This window comes from Leopardus geoffroyi, chromosome A2, assembly GCF_018350155.1.
Source record: "Leopardus geoffroyi isolate Oge1 chromosome A2, O.geoffroyi_Oge1_pat1.0, whole genome shotgun sequence".
Classification (NCBI taxonomy): Eukaryota; Metazoa; Chordata; class Mammalia; order Carnivora; family Felidae; genus Leopardus; species Leopardus geoffroyi.
This window is the reverse complement of record NC_059331.1, coordinates 56115491-56138257: the sequence shown is the minus strand read 5'-3', so window position 1 is coordinate 56138257 and position 22767 is coordinate 56115491. Positions and strand designations below refer to the sequence as shown.

The 22767-nt window shown below is 54.7% G+C and overlaps 1 protein-coding gene across 1 annotated transcript; it reads left to right on the top strand.

Moving 5' to 3' along the window:
• Positions 1-85: 85 nt before the first annotated feature.
• Positions 86-22517, top strand: HDAC11 (histone deacetylase 11). The gene is made up of 10 exons (XM_045493954.1): positions 86-197; positions 1151-1299; positions 3498-3598; positions 14145-14261; positions 15496-15538; positions 17275-17351; positions 18402-18464; positions 19464-19560; positions 20454-20632; positions 20801-22517. Coding segments are annotated over exons 1-10 (1044 nt in total). The 5' UTR covers positions 86-195; the 3' UTR covers positions 21017-22517.
• Positions 22518-22767: the final 250 nt, after the last annotated feature.

Sequence of the window (22767 nt, the reverse complement as noted above, 5' to 3'; positions counted from 1 at the left end):
ATCGGCCGGCGAGTGCGCTGCGGGACTCCATCGCTCTGTGACGCAGGCGCGGGCCCGAGCGGGGCGGAGTCGAGCCTGCCGGAGCTCCGCCCCCAGCGGAGGAGGCCGAGGCCGGGGGCGTGTCCGGGGCGGGGCCGTGCCCTGCCCCGCCCGGTCGCCGAGCAGTGGCCAGCGCAGGGAGGGCCCGGCCCCGGGATGTGAGTGAGGCAGGGGTGGGGGCGCGGGATGGGGCGCCAACCCAAGACCCCGGGGTTCCTAGGGGTCCCCGTGGGCGGGAGCGCGAGTGCGCGGGCTACCCGGCGGGCCGCCAGGTGCGTGCCCAGGTATGGCGGGCGAGGGGGCGCTCGGGTCGGGTGCGCCCAGGCCGGCCTCGCGCCACTTCTCTGCGGTCCGAGGGATCGGTGAGGGTCGCGGGGCTCCGACCCGGGCGGGGCCCAGCTACAGGCGCGGGTCTGACGTCTGCCCTATCCCGGGCTCCACCGGCTGTGCGGAGGCCTCCCGCAGTGGCAACAGCTGGCGCCGTGTTTCTGGTCCCTGTGCGGAGGTGTAATGGGGGGGGAGGGGGGTCAGCTGCGCTGCTAGGCTGAGGTGATCTCCATTCCTGGCTGCGTGCGGGTTGGGCCTCAGTCTGCGTGAACCCCGACCTGCTGTTTCTGGGAACTGTCATCCCCACCCCCAGCTCTCAGGGATAGGGCGCTCTCTGTGCTCAGCTGTTTCGGTGCATCATCTCGCGACAGCCACATGTTTTACTTAAGGAAACTGAGGCCTAGGGCCACACAGCTTTTTAGAATAATTGTAATAATGTGGAGGGGACGTGCCGAGGCCTGGCAGCCAGATACACCTGGGTGCACAGCCGGTGCTGCACCCACCCGCAGTGTGACCTTGGGCACACCTGGTTCCCCCTCCAAGCCTTTGTTGGGACCAGTGGCACCTACCTCCCAGGGCTCCGGTGAGGTTTGGGTTGGACAGTGCAGGGAGAGAGCCAATGCTCAGTGAGGAGCTGTTCTCATGACCGTTGTTGCTGTTGCTAAGAGGCCCTTTTCCTGCGGCTGTGGAGCTGTGTGGTCAAAGTCAGCCGGCAGCGAGGAGGAGGCTGCTTTCCACACTGAGACTGTCCCTGTCTCTGTGTCTGTCCCTGTGCACACGGAAGGCCACACACAACTCAGCTGTACCAGCATGTGCCGGAGACACGCTGGCCCATCGTGTATTCACCACGCTACAACATAACCTTCATGGGCCTGGAGAAACTGCACCCCTTTGATGCGGGAAAATGGGGCAAGGTGATCAGCTTCCTGAAAGGTATGGAAGGCCCTATCAGACCCTACGGCTGCTTCTTCCAACCCACCCCTCTCTCCCGGCCCCTCCCTGTGTCTTCCCTGACACAAGCCGCAGTCTCCCACCTCCACTCTCAGCCCTCAGACTGCCTTCCACTCATGCGGGCAGAGTCTTTTCAGTACAGGTGTCTGAGCATGATATGTCCCTGCCTCAGACCTTCACTGCTCCCCATCACTGTGGGCTTAAGTCCTGTCCCTGTCCGTGGAGGCCCAGTAGAAGGGGGGCTGATTTAGGATGGACACCAGGAAGGTGAAGTTTAGAGCAATCCAGTGTCTGTTCCCCATAAGCTCCGAGAGTCCAGGAACTAGAGAGCCTTTGCTCCAAACCCTACTGATTACAGATGGAGGAAATTGGAGCCCAGAAAGGTTAGGAAACAGGCCCAAAGTCACACAGCTACCAAGTAGCAGAGTGGGGTCTGGAATCCAGAGCTTCAGGCTCGCACCTGTCACAGCGCATTCCACTGAGCAAGGTGGTGCTCCGGATTGTGCTTTCTACTTCGGTTTGTAATCCAGGGGTCTGGTTTAGGTGGGAAATTCAGGCATCACAGCAGGCTAGTGCGAGAATATTCTCCCTTTTCCCTGCATTAGGGGTTCCTCAGTTAACAGAAGTAGGGAACATTACCTGGCATAGGACGAGGCATTGTGGATCTTTAAATCACACAATCCTGATCATGCCACGGAGACAGTTTCGCTTTGGGGCTAGCCTGTCTTTAACACCTAAGCGCATCTCCCTTTTTAACAAATCTAGAGCGAGCCACACTGTTGCAGAAAATAGAATCAAATTACAGATTAATAACAGTTTGTTTGTATCGCATATGTTTTCTATTTTTGGTTTTTCTATTTATGGCAATTGGTTTGGATTTTCCATTTGCAATAGTAACCAGAGTGAGCATTCAAAGGAAACTATTAAGTAGAAGAAGGACAAGTGGTGTGCCAGGATGGTGAGAATAAGTGGAGCCAGCCTGTTGCTCATCTTGCTTCCCTGACTGTGGTCCTTCATGCACTGTTTCCAGCAGACTCAGCCTGAGTCACTCCCCCCATTGCCCTTTCTTGGGATCCTGCGTTACCCAGTAGCTCAACATAGGATTCCTTGTCTCCCTCATCTCTGAGCTGACAGTCCTCCTGAGTCCTTCCTCCTCGGAGGATGTGGGTGGAAAGGAGGCAGGGGCCACATGGTGCTGCCAGGAAAAGAGCTGGCCCTTTGCCTGAAGGCAGTGGGGAGACTTGGAATGTTGTTGGGGGGAGGGGCGATGGAGAGTGCCTTCTGCATGTGGAGCTATGTGCGGAAAATGTATGGGATCATTTGTTTTCTAAGGGTTACACATTAAAACAGTTTCTTTGGATTCTGACCTTGTCCCTTTGATTCCCTAAAACCCAGAGCATCATGGTCCTATTCTCACTGTGCCCCAGACCACTTCCTGTTTCTTCTTTGGCGAAACAGAGCAAATCTTGTCTGGTGGATGTGAGGGGTGATAAAATACTGCAGTGTTTCCCCGACATCAGTTATTTGCAAACCACTCTGGGGACCTTGCCGTTTCCTTATACCACCTGCTCCGTTATTTACTTCATTTTTTTTTTTTTTTATTGACTTAGACTCTGCTTAAAAAAAACTGAAGTAAACTTGTTTTAAAAGGAAACATTATATCATCTAAATGGGAAAAGCCAGTTTCACTGGCCATAAATAGAAGGTCGTGGTGAAAAAATAAATGCAGGAAAGCTGTGATTCACTTCAGGGTGCTGCAGTCTGTGAGGTCGCTGCTTTTTGGGTTAAGGGAGATGAGCGAGGGTTAGGCAGACACCACACCACCCTGGGCCTCCCGTGACATCACCAGAAGGTGGAGAGGGAGAACTGATAAGGCTTTTTCTCATTTTGAGTCAGCCTTATCGACCCATGTGCCACCTCCTGTGAAAGCTGTCCAGCTCACCTCTCAGCTGTTGGTGGCTTGGGAAACCCAAGGATCGCCTCATGCCCAATGCCTAATGCCCTCTGGCCATTGTCCGCACTGGCCTGGGAGGCGACCGGTTTTCAAAAGCCAGCCGTTTCCCACCTCCTCTGGGGCAGGGCTAGCAGAGGCTAAGCCTGCAGCCTGTTCCGAGGGGTGGTCTGGAGCCGGTCGGCCATGAGGCCATCAGGGAAGCAGGGTGCCCACTTTGTGGTTTCAGAAGAGAAGCTTCTGTCAGATGGCATGCTGGTGGAGGCACGGGAGGCTTCGGACGAGGATCTGCTGGTGGTGCACACGAGACGCTATCTCAACGAGCTCAAGGTACAGGGTCTGGGGCCTGGGGAGGGCTGCTGACCGGGAGGGGTGGTCAGAGCAGGGGCAGCTCGGTCTGGGGAAGCACAGTCCCAAGGGGCTCCATTCCTGCCCCTCATGCAGGGGGATCATGTGAGTTTGTGGTCCCCAAGAGAAGGAGAGAGGTGTCAAAAAGGCAGATACCAGGGATGGGTTAGGCTGCTCCAGGGGGTAGTGAGCTCCCCATCCCTGGGGGTATGAAAGCAGGGATGACCACTTGGCGGAGTTTGCACCTTCATAGAGCTTCTACATTAGTGCCTTTCAATCTGTGTTCTATGAACAGGCCTCGGAGACCCTTGCTGACATGCTGGGTGAGGGGACGCCAGCCCCTTGTCCTTATCCAACCAAAGCTGTCCCACATAGGTCTATTTTTATATCGGGCTGACGTTTGAGGTTCTTTTCTAAGAGCTTCTGCTGCTAAAGACTTGTTGAAAGCTGTTGGGCCAAAAACTAGTGTGAAACTCCCCAGGTCTGAGCAAGGGATATACACAAGTGGCCAGGCAGGTGGTAGTGGTGGTGTATGGGGCAAACTGGGGGGCTCCTGCCCCTTCCCAAGTGGGTGGCTGCCTCTCAGCTGCCCTGGGGGCCCCACGTGGCCAGAAGGCCTGGCTTTCAAAGAAAAGTGAGAAATTCAGATTAAGTGGCAGTCCCTGGTTTCTTAATGCGGCAGCTCATTTCAACATTTGTAAATCCTACCCGCAGACCAAACTGGGCCTCTAGGCTGCCTGCTTGTGACTTTTTTCCAGAGGAGCTCGTGAAGCTGTCATCAGTGCTGAGGTTCTGAGGCCTCTGCGTGGGAAGCTCGCCTAGAGGGGAAGTGAGGCTGGGGAGGTGCGTCAGAACCTGGTGCTGCCAGCCTGCCCTGGTGGGGGCATGGTCGGGGATGCCACAGGTCCTCTGCCAACAGTGTGGGAGCCCAGAGCCCTGACCCCCTCCTTGTCTTAGACTCAGTGCCACAGCACATGCCAGAGGTCACCAGGCCCCTCCCCTCTATAGGTGGAAAAGCCTAGGCCCTGCTCAAGGTCACCCAGGAGGTCCAGCAGCCCTCAGGGAGACCCCAAGCAGGGCATCCAGAAGCCAGTCTGTCTTCCTGGTTCCTGGTCACGGCTGCTACCTGCCCTCCTCCCCCACTCTGGCCGGAGCTGTGAGAATTCTAGATGAAGCCGTGACAGTGTCAGCTCATGAAAGATTACCAGGAAGAGGTTGCAACCTGGCTCCTGGGAGAGAGAGGTGTGCGAGGCCTTGGCAGGAAGCCCAGTCCTTGGCTGCCCTGGTTTCCTGGGGCCTGGACATGCGTGGTCACAGTCCACAGCCCAGGAGCTGGGCCAGGAGGACATGCCTTACAGAGTCCAGAGGGTGAGGGTGGGGAACAGGGACCAATGGCGACAGGTCCAGGCAGGGAGAGACCAGAACAGAGTGGGACCAGGGTGGATTGAATGTGAATGTGCCAGAATAAGGCTGAGGGGGAGGGGGGGCTAGGCTCCAGGATGCCACCTGCTTGAGGAGCCTTCAGGGGAACTGTGCAGGGCTGACTGTGTCCCTGGCCTTGGGCCCCCAAAAGCCTAAAGACAGCTTACTATGTGATAGGTAATAATTTAAAAAAAGTATTAACAGGTTGAGACCTGAGTAGGCAATTGAGGTCAAGGGCAGCAGGAGCATTCAGACATGCCAACTGAAAGGATTAACCAAGATGCTATGGTTGAGCTTATATATTTGGCTTGAAGCTCCCTGGCAGCAAGAGCAAAAAGAGAAACAGGCTGATTTCCATCACACCTACTAAGGTGAAGCATTCAGTCATTCAACACATCTATACCAAATACTGACTGTGTACTGGGTACAAAATGAAGAATAAGCAAGTTTCTCTGCTCCCATGGATTTGCATTTTTGTTGTGGAAGACTGGAAATAAAGAAGTAACGACCCGAGAGGATATCACAGAGTACCAAGGGCTGTGAAGGGAAAAAAAATAGAGGGTAACTTAAGTGGAGGGTGGAGGGTGACTGGGTGGTCGGGGAGGGCCTCACAGAGGTGAGGTTTGAGCTGAGACAAAAGAATGAAGAGCGTGTGGAGCTTTGAAGGAAGAATGTTCCAGAACCACATACCTACAGGGGGAGGGGACTTTGCCTCCTAGAGGGAAGAAGGATGCTCAAGGGAATAAAAAGCTGAGGTGGCACAAGATGTGGTCAGGGAGGCCAGCAGCACCAGGCCACGCTGCGTCTTGCAAGCCGTGGGCGGAGTTTGGATTTTGTTCCAGATACCATGGGAGAGCCACATGGTATGATGTGCCCTTGATGCTCAGGCAGGAACCACCATGCCCATTTTGGCACTTAGGGGCTGCAGCTCAGGAGCATTCCCCTTGCCTCTATTCATCCTCCTCCCCTTCGCCTCTCCCCCCAGCTCTCTGCAATGTTCCTTTTCTTTTTTTCTCTGCTGCGGGCATCTGGAACAGTGCCCTGGAGAGTTCCTGCTGGTTTCCTCGGCTGTTCTGTGTGCGCTGTGGGAGGTCACCCTCTCCCCCTGCGCTGCCTCACCCATGTTCCAGGGCTCACGCCTGGCCCTGGCCTGGTGTGGCCTTCGATGCTTAGTCATCCAGGCATTGATGGGGATACAGTACCTGATGTTTGCCAGGTGATGGCCATTCAGGGAGAGAAATGTGTATTGAGCGCCTACTGTGCGCAAGGCCCAGAGTTTGCCCCACTGAAGGTGCTGGTTGGGTTGGGCCAGGGCCAGGCTCCTGCCTTCTGCTAACCCCAGTGACGGTTTGCCTGGGGTGCGGGGTGGCATGACACAGATCTGACGTCTCGTCCTTGTGCACCCTGAGCTAGGCAGTGCTCGGGATACCTTTATACGGCAAGTGTTTTGTTTTGTTTTGTTTTGGATCCGGCAACTGTTCAGTGAGCACTGTGCTCTGTTCCAGGGGAGGTAGGATAGAACAAAAGAGATGGGGTCCCTCTCCTTATGGAGCTGACGTCTGGGGGAGTCAGCCAATAGACACGATAATCAAGTCAATGATCTGGTGTGTTAGAAGGCACTCGGTGCCATGGGTGAAAGTATAGCAGGAAAGGGGGAATAGGGGCTGCAGTTTGAAATAAGGAGGTCAGGGAGGGACTTACTGACATGTCATCATGGACTGAGGGCAGTGAGGGAGTGAGCTGTGTGGGCATCTGGAGGGAGTGCATTCCGAGTATAAGGATTAGCAAGTGCAAAGGCCCTGAGGCAGGAGTATCTGCAGTGTGTTCCAGTATTGCCACTGGATTGGAGGGAACGGGAAGGAGACTGGCAAGAGATGGTGTCAGAAAACGATCAGGGGCCAGACCACACAGGGGCCTTTTGTGCCACTGCTGTTTGCTCTGAGGGAGGTGGGAGCCAAGGAGTGTGTTAAGCCGAGGGATGTGGTCTGATCTAGGGTTTAGCAGGATTGCTTGGCAGCTGTGATGAGAAGAGGCTGTCAAGACAAAAGCAGGAAGATCAATGAAGAAGGAGGTCGTCACAGTAATCTGGTGAGAGATCCGGGCTCTCAGACGAGGCTGGAAACAGCGGCTGTGGGTTTTGGGGGAGTGGTAGGAGTTGGAGTTTGCAAAGAAGAGGAAACAGTAGAATTTTCTGCGGTTCAGACTGGGTATGCGGCATGCAAGAGAGAGAGAGAAGCCAAGCTCATCTGAGCCTCAGGAAGTCCAGACACCTCTTGGGCCTGGTCACCGACCTCCCAGCACTCGGAGTCCTGTCTGGGAGGGAGACAGACCCTCGCACCAGAATACCAGGAGGCTAAAGGCTTAGAGAGTCTCTGGGGAACTGGGCCCCCTCCCCGGGCCTCTGATTTCTCTCTCTCACTTCTCTCTTCTTCCCCGAGGGGGCTCTTGTCTCCTTTTCTTGTTAATTACAGTAAAATTCAGATAGCTTAGCCAGTAGCCATCCTAAAGGGTAAACATCGGTGGCATTTGTTACATTGACGATGTGGTGCGACCATTGCTGTTTAGTTCCAAAATATTTTCGTCGCTCCGACAGGAAACTGGTACCCACAAAGCCGCCGCTCCCATTCCCCTTCTCCCCGGCCCCTGGCGACCACCAGCCTGTGTTCTAGCTCTCTGCACTTGCCTTTTCTGGATGCCTCACATGCGTGGAGTCACACAGCACGTGACCTTTGGCGTGAGGCTTCTATCAGCAAGCACAAGCGTAGCGTTTTCAAGAATGATCCATCCCATGGCGTGAGTCTGCGCTTCATTCCTCATTGCGGCTCAATAATATTCCATTGTGTGGATAGACATTTTGTTTATCTGTTTCTCAGTTGATGGGCATTTGGGCTGCTTCCAGCTTTTAGCCTTTTGTTGCTATGAACATGCATGTACAAGTCCATATCTGAATCCCTGTACTCAGTTATTTAGGTTATATGCCTAGGGGTGGAATTGCTGGTCATAGGGTAACCAAGGGGCCAGCAAAATGACCCCCACAGCAACTGCATGTTTTACATTCCTAACAACTGTGCACAAAGGTTCCAATTTCTCTACATTCTCACCCACGCTTGTTATTTTATGATTTTTGCTTGTTTGGTTGGTTGGCTGCAGCAACCTTAGTGGGTATGGAGTGGTATCTCATTGTGGCTGTAATGTGCATTTCCCTGTTGGTCAATAGCACTGAGCATCTTTTCAGCCACTTGGTGGACATTTATATCGCCTCTTTGAAGACGTGTCTGCTCAAGTCACGGGCCGAATAAAACATTTGGTTATGGAGTTTTAAGAGTTCTTTGTATGTTCTGGATGTTATGTGATTTGCCAATAATATCTTCTCCCATTCTGTAGGTTGTATTTTCGCTCTCTTGCTGGTGTCCTTGGATGCATAAAAGTTTTGAATGTCGCTAAACCTCAACTTATCTTTTTCATCTTTTGTTGCTTGTGTGTTTGGTGTCACATCTAAGAATCCATTGCCAAATCCAAGGTCATGAAGATTGACCCTGATGTTTTCTTCTAAGAGTTTTAGCTTGTATTTAGGTCTTTGGCCCATTTTGACTTAATTCTTGTATATGGTGTGAGGTAAGGGCCCAACCTCAATCTGCTGCATGTGGTCTCCAGTTTTCCCAGCACCATTTGCTAAAGACACAACACTTTCCCCATTGACTAGTCTTGGTACCCTTGTAAAGAATTAGTTGGCCATAGATGTATGGATTTACTTCTGGACTCTCCATTCTATTCAGTTGATGTATATGTCTCTCTTATGCCACTGCCATATTGTTTTGATCGCTGAAGCTTCGTAGTAAGTTTTGAAATTGGAAATTGCGTGTTCTCTAAGTCTGAGGTGTCTTGAGATTCCATATAAATTATAGGATCAGCTTCTCTATTTCTGCAAAAGAGGCCATCAGGATTTTGATAGGGATTGTGTTGAATCTGTAGAGGAATCTGGAAAGTATTGCCATCTTTACAATATTAGGTCTTGAACCCATGAACACAGGTTATTTTTTCATTTGTTTAGATTCTTAAGTTCTTTCAGCTGTGTTTTGTAGTGTTTAGTATACCGGTCTTGCACCTCCTTGGTTAAATTTATTCCCAAGTATTCTATTATTTCCATTGTTATTTTAAATGGAATTGCTTTTTAAATTTCCTTTATGGATTATTTGTTGCTAAGGTATAGAAATACAACTGATTTTTGTGTGTTGATCTTGGATCCTGCAACTTTGCTGGATAAGTTCTTCAGTTTAATAGGGGTGTGTGTATGTGTGTGTGTGTGTGTATTCTTTAGGATTCTCTGTAGCTAACATCATGCCATCTGTGAATAGAGATTAGTTTTACTTCTTCCTTTACAGTTTGGAGACCTGTTATTTCTTTCCTAATTGCTCTGGCTGGAACTTCCAGTGTGAGGTTGAATAGAAGGGGCATCCTTCTATTCTATCCCAAAAGTGGGTATCCCTCTCTTGTTCCCGATCTTAGGCTGAAGGTTTCCAGTTTTTTAGCACTGTGTATGGTGAAAGCTATGTGATTGTGTGTGTGTGTGTGTGTGTGTTTGCATGTGCACATGTGGATAAATGCCCTCTGCCAGTGTGGCAGAGTTCCCTTCTATTTCTAGTTTGTTGATGGACTTTGTCATGAAAGGGTGTTGGATTTTGTCAAAGGCTCCTTCTTCATCAACTGAGATGATGGTGCGGATTTTTTTCCTTTCTCTCCTTTTGCTCCCACTTCCACTGGTGGAAAGTTCTGACCCAAACCAAGCAGTTGGGGCCTCCACATGGGGTTGCAGCCAGTCTCTACTGGGGAAGCTCGCAGGCCAGGCCTTTTGGTGGGCAGTGGGCATTAGGCTGGGGTGGTAAAACCTCCTCTGTTTATGTCATTCATTCATTCATTCATTCATTCATTCATTCAGCACTATGGGCTCAAGTTCACTAGAGCAGTGGTTCTGCAACTTGCTTAAGCATTGGAATCCACTGGAAGGCTTGTCGTGATGCAGATCACTGGTCCCTACTCCCAGAGTTTTGGATTCGGGAGGTCTGGAGAGGAGACTGAGACTCTGTGTTTCTGACAAGTTCTCAAGTGCTGGTGTTGCTGGTTTGGGAACTATACTTGGAGAAGCACGGCCCTAGAAGCAGAGCCTGTGGTGGGGATGGAGGTGCAAGGAATTCCCTGAGGGCAAGCCTCGGGTGACACTTGTAAGGGGGGGAGGGGAAGCAGCTGGGCACACGTATGGCCTCACCTGACCCCAGGAGGGCTCTGCATTTGTGCTGTCTTGGGAACAGAGGGCCAGACTGTCCTAGCCCCTTATCAGCTAGTCATCCAGCTCTCCTGGGCGGTGCAGGGTGCAGGGGAGGTGGCCTCCTCCAGGGAGTGTGTAGGCAGGGAGGAGTCTGGGCAAGGGTGGGCGGCATGTGCTCTAAGCACCTGCTGTGTGCAGGCTTCACTCTCAGCATCATCTGTATAGCAGGAATGAGAATGAGTGTGTGCTTACACTCCTGGCTGTGGCATCCTTCTGGAACAGACAGATAACAACTGAGACATATTGTAACGCCAGGTAGAGACAGGTGCTGTGCAGAAAGATGAGGCAAGGGCAGGGGTCAGGGTGGAGCCGGGGGGGTCTTCAGATGGGGAGTTGAGGACAGGCCTGGCAGATTGGTCTAAGGCCCCGTTTTAGGCCTGGTGGGGAGGGGTCCCTGTTTCATAGATGAGGAGACGAGACAGAAGTAAGGGTTGTGTCCAAATTGACACAGCAGTGGCAAAGCCCAGAGTCGGACCAGCTTTTACTCTGAGGAGGACTTCTGAGCCCTGTCCCCACCGTACTCCCATCTAGCCCATCCCTCAATGCCCTTGCCTGGGGCCAGGCTCTCAGAGGGCCTGATCTGGGTGCCCTCATCCCAGCCTGCTGCCCTGCATGCCCCTGTGTAGAACCTCCCCGCCCACCCCCTCCTCCAGGGCCCAGCCGCCAGCCTGCCCCTCCCACCCCGTCTATTTTTCACCCTGGCCACTGGTGGTTTTTCTGGAGCAGCTCCGTCCAATAGAACTTTTTGCCACGGTGCACATGTTCTGGAATGGCCCTGGCCAGTAGCCCCTAGGCACACGTGCCTATCGAGCAGTTGAACTATGGCCAGTGAGACTGAGGAACGAAATTCTATTTTCTTGATTGAAGTAACAAAATTCTAATAAAAAATTTTTCATTTAAAATTATACCCAAGTAGCCACGTGTGGCTGGTGGCCGCTGGATGGGACAGCACGAGTCTAGCTCATCAGTAGGCAGCACCACTGCCTTGCACAGAGGCCACGGCTGGGCCCGGGAGAGGGCTGAGCCGTCTGGCACCATCTCTCACTGCCGGAAGTGGAGAAACGTTGGCAGACGTGACTCTTCCCCCAAGGGGACTGGTCCCCTTGGCTACATCCCAGACGCGCTTCTGGTGACTTTATACCCGGCCTGTGGAAGATTCTTTCCCTAGTGTGTCCCACGTGATTGCAGCTTCCCAAAGGTCAGTAGGCGTTGTGTAAAAAGTAAGGCAGGCCGGCAGAGGTTTGTGGCCAGAAAACTTGGGCAGTGGATAGGATTCTGTACGGCAAAATTTCGAGCCCTTTACATGTTTCCCATGTGAGTTTCCAAGAGGTGGACAACATAAGCAGTGTTTCCCAGAGTCATTTGATGTGGAACCCTTTCCTGATAGCGCGCTGGGCTAGGCAGTTGCTGCGGAACATACTTTAAAACATGCCCCCTTCGTGGTTTTGTGTCTATATGGGACCCCTCAGGAGGCTGGGATAAGCTTTCATTTTCTTCCAATCCTTATTCCCTGCTAGCTTGCTGAGGGAGAGAGGGAGGCAGTGGCTTAACGTGTTCCTTCAGTGGCTGAGTTGTTGTGTTCACTGTTTATTCATAGAAAACTGTGGTTCTGGGGCTCCTGGCCGGCTGGGTCTGTAGAGCATGCAACGGTTAATCTCAGGGTCATGGGTTCAAGCCCCACGTTGTGCATGGAGCCTAATGAAAAATAAAAAAAAAAGGAAGAAAACCATGGTTCCATGCCTCCCATAGGCCAAGCCTGTGTTGGGCAGTGGGATTGGTGTGACGAACAGTCAGAGCTGGCCACCTTCCCTTCTCTGGGTCTGTCCCCCACCACATGCACACACACGCACACGGACAGGTCTTGGAGCATTCCAGCCTTCCTGGCTGGTCTCAGGTCTAGCACCCGTACCACCTCCCAGGCCCTGTGATGCCTCCATGGTGCAGCTGGGAGGCCGGGGATTGAGGAAGGCTGGAGGGGCACCTCCCTTTTCAAGTGGTCTGTGGGCCATAGGCCACGTTCACCAGCTCCTTCACTTGAGTGAGGGCTTCCCCAGCCTACAACTGTCCTCAGCCTTGGTGGCCTGGGTGGGGGCTGGGGGTGGCCACACAGGTATTCAGTGCAGTTCAGGCAGCCTGGGTTTCCCAGCACACCTGGACCCTATGGAAGTTGACATGGGGCCTGTTCTGCCTTCTCTCCCTGGCCTCAAGTAGTGCCCCCGGCTAAGGCGCCTGCCAGGACCTTCCCAGGCATATGCCCTTTCTGCTGTCCTACCTCATCCTTGGCCCATCCTCTTTCCTCTCTGCTGGCTCCTCACCCTTACTGAACATGCCTCTCCTGCCCTAAATCTCCTCCCCTGGTGGGAGAACCCAGTGGCCATGCTACCCGTTCTCAACACCTCCCTTGGCTTACTCCTTCCTGAAACTCCTCTCTGCCTGGCCTGGCCTCCTGAGGGCCATACCTCTGCCCCACCCCCACCCTGTCCCAGGACAGCCCTCGATTTTCACAGTGGGCTACCCTTCTGGCCCTTGCCTTCAGGGTTGGAGTCTTGGGGTTCCAACCTTGCATCCTGGACTCCTCTGTCTGCCCATCCCCTACGTGCTATCTGCTAACCTTCCCCATCTCCCCTCCTCTGGACCCTCATTATTTCTCGCTTCCTCCCTGGGGCTGCTGCTGCTTCTATTCAAGTTCTCCTAATTGGTTCTTCTGCTGCAGCCAGAACAGCTTGGGCAAGCACCATCTGATGGCTCCCTGCTGCTCGGATGAGGCTGTCTGAGAGAGAACATTCTCTGGCAGCACAGGCCCTACGGGACAGGCCCGGCCCCGCCCCAGTTGTACCCAACTTCTCGTGAGCGCGGACTCACTTCCCTTTGCCAGTAGTTGTCTTTTCACCTTGACTGTGACATCCGGGCAACTCCCGTTCACCTTCAGACTCAGCTTGGAGGTCACTGCCTCCAGAAAGCTACTGCGTTCCCACCTGGACCCAGACCATGTTCTCCATCAAAAGGCTTTGCCACATTGCATATGAGTGCCTCCCTGCTCGGCTGTGGGCTGTGTCAGAAGGACAGGAGTAGCCCCCACCTTGGAGCCTCAGTAAATATTTACAGAGTGCCCTGGGCCCCTCTGAGGCTCTGCCTGGGGTCAGAGGAGAGCAGGGAGCACGGATCCAGGTACATTCTCAGCCAGGCAGCAGATGGTTCGGGATCTGGGCCCATGGACATTTGCCCCGGGGTCTGGGAGGGTCACAGGGAAAGCTGTGTCCTAATCTTCGTGCGAATGCCTTTTGGGTACCCTAGACCCTCCTGCCTCGGTAGCCAGAAACGAGGGCCTGATACGCCTTTTGAAGGGAGGACCGATTCCTAGTGGATGACGAGATCATGTGCGGGGAAGCGGACCTGGGCTTCCAGTGCTGGTTCTGCCAGTGACTCACTGTGTGACGTTGGAAAGAAAGATCTTCCCAGCTCAGGGCCTCAGTGTCCTCCCCCTTCTGTACAGTGGGTGGGCTGGGCCAGGGCTGGGTCTAACGCCCCTGTGACTTGGCGTCCTCTGCAGCTCTCGCTCTGGGCGCAAGAGGGCAGCCAAGGGCTTTGGAGGAATGTGGGCCAACAGCTTTAAGGCAAGGAACGGTTCTTACTGAGCCCAAAGCTGGGTCAGGGGCTCTCACTTCTTACCAAAGGAACTGCACTTGACTGGAAGTTCTCCCAGGTCACCTGGAAACTGGCAATCTGATTTCCCAGCTGTTGCCTCTGCGCTCTGGGCACAACGACCTGTGTCTCCTTCCACAGTGGTCCTTTGCTGTTGCCACCATCACAGAGATCCCCCCTGTCATCTTTCTCCCCAACTTCCTTGTGCAGAGGAAGGTGCTGAAGCCCCTTCGGACCCAGACGGGAGGAACCATCATGGTAGGTGGGGATGCAGGTGGGAGGAAGGGCTGGGCTTGGGACCCCACACCTCCGGGCCTTTGCCCACTCTGGGCTCTCCATCCGGAATACTCTCCTCCCACTTTGTAGTTGCACAAAATCCTAAATAGTCCTCAAGGCACAGTAACAATGACTCTTTCTCCCAAAGCCTTTCCCACTTGGGGACATTAGAATTCCTTGTTCCTTCCCCCATGACCTCCTATGAGAGTTACAGTATTTGCTGGTGTATAAGATATATCCCCTTTCCCCAGGGGGTGTATCCTCAAGCTATGGCTATAGTGTTCTCAAGTCAAGATGGCAAAACCAAGCCCCCATGGCTTCAGTGATGGGCGATGCTCTCTCACTGCCCATCATGGGGGTGACAGTAAAGAATACTTACAGCAAAAGTAGCTTCTTCATCCCATATGTAGTTGTCTTTAAATTTAGCCACAGGCTGCCGAGTTAATTGGAGGTAGAGAAACATTTCAGATTTAGATGTAGGATAATCTTTTTTTAAAGAATATTTCATAAATACTTGTTTTGAGAGACAGACAGAGCATGAACAGGGGGAGGGGCAGAGAGAGAGGGAGAGAGAGCGAATCCCAGGCAGGCTCCGAGCTGTCAGTGCAGAGCCCAATGTGGGGCTCAAACTCACAAACTGCAAGATCATGACCTGAGCTGCAAGCAAGAGTCAGAGGCTTAACGCACTGAGCCACCCAGGTGCCCCCTAGGTGTGGGATGAATTCATCCAGAGCCAGATCAAGACCTATTGATCTATAGTTTTCTTTTTAGCTTTGGAATTTTTTTTTTTGTTTTTTGTTTTTTTTAAATATCACTGCCCACTCCCAAACCATGATTTCCTACAAGATTTTGGTATTCAGCCTACCGTATTTCTGTGGGTCAAAGATTGTCTATTTTTCCACTGAAAGCCTCATCAAAATCCTTGTCAGCTCACGTGTGATCATAACTATTTAACTTTGATTTCTTCTAGTCGCCTCTCAGAATTGCAGTTCTGCGGCTTTGCAGTTCTCATACAGCAGCCAGTCTGGTACTTCCAAGACTGAGTCTGAGTCTGCTGGAGGGTGGGGGTCTCCTGAACCCTACCTCATAGATCATCCTATGTCAGAGCTCTCTGGAAATGGTGTTTATGGAATGAATGAATGAATCAGTGAATCAGTGAATGAATGAGTGAGGGAATTGGTTGCCTATGCCTCTCAACTTGTGCTTGTCTCCAAAGGCAGGGAAGCTGGCCATGGAGCGAGGCTGGGCCATCAATGTGGGTGAGTACCCCAGCCTGTCTGGCTTGCTGGGTCCTTGGGCTGGGAGGGCCAGGAGGAACCTGAAGGCAACCACTGTGAGTTCAGATGCTCTGGTGCCTTCAGAGCCACCCTGAACCTCCTTCTTAAAGTGGTCTGGAGGGGGGGTGGGGATTCGGCCATCTGGTGCCTGGGAGGGACCAACCAGTGCCTCCATCTGGTGTGGGATTCTCATCTAAAAGAGTTCTCCAGATGGCTCCCCAGCCCTGCCTTTGCATACTTCCAGTGACAAGGGGCTCACTCTGTCTGCAAAAGCCTGGGTCATCCCCTGGGCAGCCCTGCATGGGGCTGAAACCTGCAGAATTTCAGAGTCTTTCCTGAAAAACTCCATCAGCCTCCCGGGGCCCAGGACAGCCTTCAGGGCCACGGTCACGTAATGGGAAGACAGGCCCAGGGTCAATGCCATGTCAGGGACCTGAGGGCCAGCACTCCGGGGTCCCCTGGACTCTCCCCCAAGACTGGCTCATGGGAGGGTTACACAGACGTTTTTCCTCATCCCTTCCTTATGTGTCCCTCACTGAGGTACAGCACTTCACAGTTAGCAAACCTCTTTACTGTCTGGCCTCTCCTTTGAGCTGGGCATTATCATGTCAGCCCCATCATATCGATGAAGAAATGGGTGTGGGAGAGAACCCCCGCCTTTGGCTGTGAGCTCCACAAGGCTTGGTCTCTTCCATCTTGGTATTGCCAGGTACTGAACATCAGATCTGACATCACCGTGATGTGACGGTCTACTGCTGAACAGATGGATGAAAGAGGCACACCCTGTGTGTGTCTACAGCGGGGTCCCCACGAGGGCCTCGGAAGGCCCTTCCCCCGTGGAAGATGTTATGACCTGATAGAGGTTAAGAGGCCAGGTCTTGATCCAGCCTGGGTTTGAATCTTGGTTCTGCTGTTAGTGAGCTGTGTGATCCCAGGCAGGTTGCTTGATTTTCTGTGTGCCTCAGTTTCTTCATCTGTAGAATGGAGGTAATGGCAATTGTGCCCCCACTAGGGGCTATAGGGACGTTTCAGTGAGCTCTGTGCCTGGTTAGGAGTTCATTATTGGCTATTATCTTGTTAAGGTCCGTTGACAGCCTCTTGGCATGAGAATAGGCAAATCCTTTGTAGCTGTGGGCCCTGGACCCTAACTGCTGGGTGGGGCAGTTGTTGGGCTCAATTTCAGAGGCCCCCGAAACTCAGGTTGCAGGGCAATGGGCTCTCAGGGGGGAGGTTGTGGCCGGACCCTGGTGTCTAAGGCCTTCCCCATGGCCATGGGTGGCCAAGACCATCAGAAGGTGGCCTTCCTGACCATCCCTTTCTACCACCTGCAGAATCTGGGTGGTCCCAGGGTAAATGGGTCCCCCATAGCCCCACCACCCCTCCCTGGCATGGGAAGTCTCTTGGAGGCCTGCCTGGCTCTGCAGAGGCAAGGGACAGTTTGGGGAAAGATAAGCTCCTAGCCCTTGGGGGTTGTGACAGGCACTGTGGACTCGCTTGTTGGGACAGCCTGAGAGGTTTCTTGCTCCGGGTAGGGATGGCTGTGATGGCAAAGCTACCTCCTGACCCAGGGATGGTGACGCGCCCAGGTGCTCAGTTCAACTTGCCGACCTGGAGTCCCGGGAGCCTGTCCCTGGGAGCTGAGCAGGGACGGGATGCGGGGAGGATGTAGGGGCGGGGCAGTGCCTGGCCCTGAGCACGCTGTGTCTGCCCTTCCTCAGGTGGAGGCTTCCACCACTGCTCCAGTGACCGGGGCGGAGGCTTCTGTGCCTACGCGGACATCACACTGGCCATCAAGGTGCGCCCGAGCACTCGTGGGGGCTCACCTCCAGGAGCCCTCCCTTGAATCCCACCCCCCAACTTGGGGTTCTCCTCCACATTACAGAGAAGGGAACTGAGTCTCAGAAGGGGAGGAAGCTGGCAGGGACTCCAACGCAGATCTGACACTTTCTGTGCCTTTTTTTTTTTCCCCCTGGGGTGGGAGAGAGAGAGAGAGAGAGAGAGAGAGAGAGAGAGAGAGAGGGAGACAGAGGGAGGGAGGGAGGGAGCAGGAGAGGAGCAGAGAGAGGAGAGAGAGAAGTCCAAACAGGCTCCGTGCTCAATCCCACTAACCATGAGATCAAGAGTCCGACGCTTAATCGACTGAGCCACCCAGGTTTCCCTCATTTAATCCTCATGTGTGCAGATGAGGAAAACCAGGCCTGGGGAGGTAAGGTCACACGGCTGAAAGGTGCAGAGCTGGCATTGGCCGACACCTCTGCTGGATTGCAGAGCCCCCCTTAACCACCCTGTGCCTGGCCTTGTTCTGGGCATCAGGAATGGACTGACGTGGCCCCTGTTCTCTCAGGGGCCTCTGTGTTAGGGCACACAGACTAATGGTGGGAGTAAGCAGGTCAACAGACCCTGGTCATTTAGAGAGGGTGACACACAGGAGACCTTCCTGGGGGTAGGGAGGGGAAGGAGGGCTTCCCAGAGGAGGCATGAGAACTTGGCCTTGTGGGATAAGGCAGAGGGCACAGCCTTGGGGAGAGGTTTCACCTTCTTAACCCATATATATTCCTGTAGGAATCCCGGGCTTTCTCTAAGAGCTAGCCCAACTGCCCCACTCCTAATCTCCAGCCCTTCAGGGCACAGCACATACTGCCTCCTCCAGGGAGCCTTCCTTAACCATGCACACATGCTTCTCTTGAGCCACACAGTTCTGAGTGTGTGAGGTCTTTGCCCGGTGGCCTGATTGCCCACAAGCCTGTAAGGCCTCCCACCTGACCCCTTGCCAATTGGGAATCCCCAAGGGGCTATGTCCTCTGGCTTGTCTGAGTCCTCACCTCCCCCTCTCCTCCCCTGGCAGTTTCTGTTTGAGCGAGTGGAGGGCATCTCCAGAGCCACCATCGTTGATCTCGATGCCCATCAGGTGAGTACCCTGTGGGGGCTGCAGTCTCATGGCCCCGCCCCCCCAGCTGATGCCCATCAGCTGTCCCACAGCCCCCTACTGTGGGGGGCTCCCTTCCCCCTGGGAACATTGGCAAGCCCCAAGCTGGGCCTCTGCTCCCCCCACCCTGATCTGCCTTTCCCCTCGCTGCTCATCCTCTGTGCCTCAGGCCAAAAGTGGAGGGTCGGTCTTTGTCCCTCTGCGCCACTCAGCCCAGCCAGGGCACGGGGTCCGCCTCATTGTTTCTGTCAAACCAAAGGATCCGTCCTCCCTTCTGAGTGCCCAACACACCTGGCTGATGGCTCTTCCTAAAGCCCAGGGTGGCAACACCACTCTCACGCCCTGAAGCCTGCTGTGGCTCCCCAGTGCTTCCTAGTCAGTTTGGGGTGCCACCCCTGCACAGAGCTGAGGACTACTGTGGGGCTGCACCTCAGACAGATGCTCACACGCATGATTTCAGGCTTGCTCAGGTTCCGGGTTACTTCTTCCTCAGGGCTCCAAATATGGGGCTGGCTCCTCCGGTCAGACTGGGCAGGGCGTCACCTGGGCTCTTGAGGACACCTCCCCCCCCACTGCTGTTGTGCCTGTGTGCCGCTGGGCACCCCGCAGTGGAGTCCTATGACACTGAGCTCCGGAACTGAGCCACACCCGCACAGCCCTTTACGGGTTCCCTTTCACGTCCCTGATCCCAGCCGATCCCACCACAGACTCTAGAGGGTGGCAGGGTTAGAACTCCTTTCTCATTCCACGGAGAGGAAACTCAGAGGGCTGGACCCCGCTCAAGGTCATGCTAGAAGGTCATGGGGCTGCGTTTTGAGGTTGAATTCCAGCTCTGCTACTTAATAGCCATGAGACCCTTTGCCTCCAGGGACCAGCTGAGCTCCGCAGGCTCATGGGGCATTTCCTGGGGTGGGCGTATGCAGGCTTCCTGGCCTTGCTGAGGGCCCCTGTGTGCAAGCAGCTTTTGTGTCCTCTCCACAGGGCAATGGGCATGAACGGGACTTCATGGGTGACAAGCGCGTGTACATCATGGATGTGTACAACCGCCATATCTACCCCGGGGACCGCTTCGCCAAGCGTAAGCTGCCCCCTCATCCCTCAGTCTTAAGTGCGGTCGTGCTCATATGGAGCTCTCTCCTGAGTATTCCCTACATGCTGGCCTCTGCAGAAGTCACTTCATTTGTCCTCAGCAGCCCTGGAGGTGGGGGTGTGTTCCCATTTTATAGATGAGCAAACTGAGACCTAAAGAAGTCACTTGACCCACCCAAGATCACATAAACCTGTCCGACAAACACATGCACGGGTCCTTACATCAGGGTACCCACCAGGAGAATAAAAATAGACCCCTCCTCGGTATGCATTTGTCTGGTGGCAAATAGGGAATGACAAAAAAGAAATGAGAGGAAAAATATGAGAAGTCGAAAATACAAAATAGAAGTCGAAAACACAAAATGCGTTTTCAGATGTCAAATGTAACAGTTGTGAAAATAAATGCAGGGGGGTTAAACTTACCAGCCAAAAGGCGGAGACTCTCAGATGAACTTTGAAGACACAGGGCCCCGCCCGCTTTGCCAATAGGGGACACAAGTGCAGGAAGGGCACGTTTATGCCGGTGCATCTGCTCAGGGTCATTCAGCCCCAGGTGTGGCCCAGGGGCCTGGTTTCTGATTAAGGTGCTGGATTTGGGCCTGAGGGCACAGCAGGGTCCTCATTTCTGGGCAGAGGCTCCAGATGTCATCGACAGGGGTCTGGAAATCCCCAGGGCAAAGTGTTTCTTCTGCACTCCCTTCTCTCCCTTGGCCGCGCCCCCTTTGCGGTTCTTGGCGCTCTTTAGTTTCATTTGGGGCGGAATGAATGAGGGGGAGCAGTGCTGGAGTCAGACTGCGTCCGATCCTGCTGGGACACTGACTGGGCCCTCCTGAGCTCGTTGGCCTTTCTTTGCCTACGGGGCTACTTCTGTCTCTCCCTCAGAGGCCATCAGGCGGAAGGTGGAGCTGGAGTGGGGCACGGAGGACGACGAGTACCTGGATAAAGTGGAGAGGAACCTCCAGAAAGCCCTCCAGGAGCACCTGCCGGACGTGGTCGTGTACAACGCAGGCACAGACATCCTTGAGGGCGACCGCCTTGGGGGGCTGTCCATCAGCCCCCAGGTGCGTCCCCGCCCTGAGGGGGGTGCCAGCGGGGGGGGGGGGGGTTGTGTGCAGTAGGGAAGGTGGGCGGAAGCAGCGGCGATCACAGCGGAAGCCGGAAGCCGGCTCTCCGGAAGCCGCAGAGCCCCAGCCGCTCGCCCGAGTCAGCCTTCCCCTTCCCCCCCACAGGGCATCGTGAAGCGGGACGAACTGGTGTTTCGGGTGGTCCGCGGCCGCCGGGTGCCCATCCTCATGGTGACCTCGGGCGGATACCAGAAGCGCACGGCCCGCATCATTGCCGACTCCATCCTTAATTTGTACAGCCTCGGGCTCATTGGGTCTGAGTCCCCCAGCGTCTCGGCACAGAACTCGGACACCCCTCTGCTGCCTCCCGAGGTGCCCTGACCACGCCACCCTTCTGCTCTTCTGCGCGGTTCCCTGCCTGCCTCAGCCCGGCCCGCCCCTCAGCGCTTCTCCTTTTCTAACCACGGGGTGGTGGGGGCAGCTGCCAGGAGGTGCCGAGGGGCAGGGGCCCGTCCTCGACCGGGCTGGCCTTAGGGGGAGCCCCTCCGCTCTCCCCATTGGGTGTCAGAGGGTCTCCAGGCCCCTCTGTGGGCGGGGGCAGAAGGCAGGGCCTGAGTCCCAGAAGACCTCCCGTGGGGCCCCAGGTCTGACGAGGCCCTGCAGAGGCAGGCAGTTTCCCGAGGAGGGAGAAGGGCAGGTGAGGCTTTGGGGGCACGAGTCATGTGATTTGCCCCACCCTTTCACCCTCACCTCGGGCAGGGCATGGGGAGCCATGGGTGCCCGTGTCCGTGTGGGGGAGCCTGAAAGCTGGGTGCTGCAGCGAGGCCTCTGGAGGGGGACTCTGGATTCCCAGCCAGCAGGCAGGACACCTGGTCCTGGGTGTCCTGGATGTAAGGGGTGGCGGGGAACGGGGCTCTAGTGGCATCTCCCCTCTGGTGTTCCCCTTCAATAAAGCAAGGGCTGGACCTGCTTTCCTAGGGCTCCTCGGTGCTGATAAGGAGAGGAGAGGCCTGAGGAGCTCCAAATCTGTGCTTTAGTCATGGTCCTGCCTGTCAGAGATGGGCCTCAGCACTGGGGGCTTGAGGGGGCTGCCAACCCCGCTGAGGAGGGGACAGAGGAGGGTGAGGCCCGGAAGGGGACACTGGGGATGGGGACAGGTGGCCAAGCCAGGTCCTACAGGAGCTGAGGCCCCAGGTGATGCCGGTGGTCAGGCTGGAGTTCTGGGAAGGAGGGCAGACATATCCATCCTGGCCCGTGGGTTGTAATGGGTAGGACCTGGGGCAGGGCCTTAGGTGGGGCTATTGCTTCCAGTGTCCAAGGTCCCAAGTGGGCCCTGACTTCTGGTCTTTGAAAAACCCCAGACCCTGACTTTATTCTCAGCTCTAATCTGAAGGGGGCACCCTGGCCCCCCCGCAGAGAGCTGGGTGGGGAGAGCATCCACCCTTCATTACCTGAGTGTGTTCTTAGCGATCAAAGGTGGGGTGGGGAGAAAAAGTGGGCCAGCGGAGGCACATCCCGGTCCCCGGTCAACCACACCTGGGGGACTCCCGTTCATTACCATCTGGGGGTGCTCCTGCATTTCCCCACTTTCTCCCTTACACTCCCTTGGTGCTCCCTCTGCTGGGGGACGGGAGGAAGGGCTTCAAAATCGTGAACTGTCAAAACGGCTGACCTCCTGGACTAGACCTCGAGGCACTAACCACGCCCTTGGACCCCCTCACCCGCCCCCTGCCCTTGCCGTTGGTTTCTCTGCATCTGACTCAAGGTACCTAACATCCCCTCATTTCCACCTGGGGCCTGTGACACGTGGGGGCAGGCAGTGGGCTGGCTTCATCACCGTTGAGCTTATGTTTGTAGAGAACCATAAAGGCTCTTGATCGGACCGGCTGCTGTGTGTTCTTGAGATGGAGCATCCTTACCTCCTAAGGATTAGAGGAAGTAAAGATTTAAAATCCACATCGAACGAGGCCGGACATGGCCTCTCTCAGAGAGAAAGAGTGCGAACGGGGGTAGGGGCAGAGAGAGAGAGAGAGAGAGAGGGAGGGAGGGAGGGAGGGAGACACGGAATCCAAAGCAGGCAATGCGGGGCTCGAACTCACGGACCGTGAGATCATGACCTGAGCCAAAGTCAG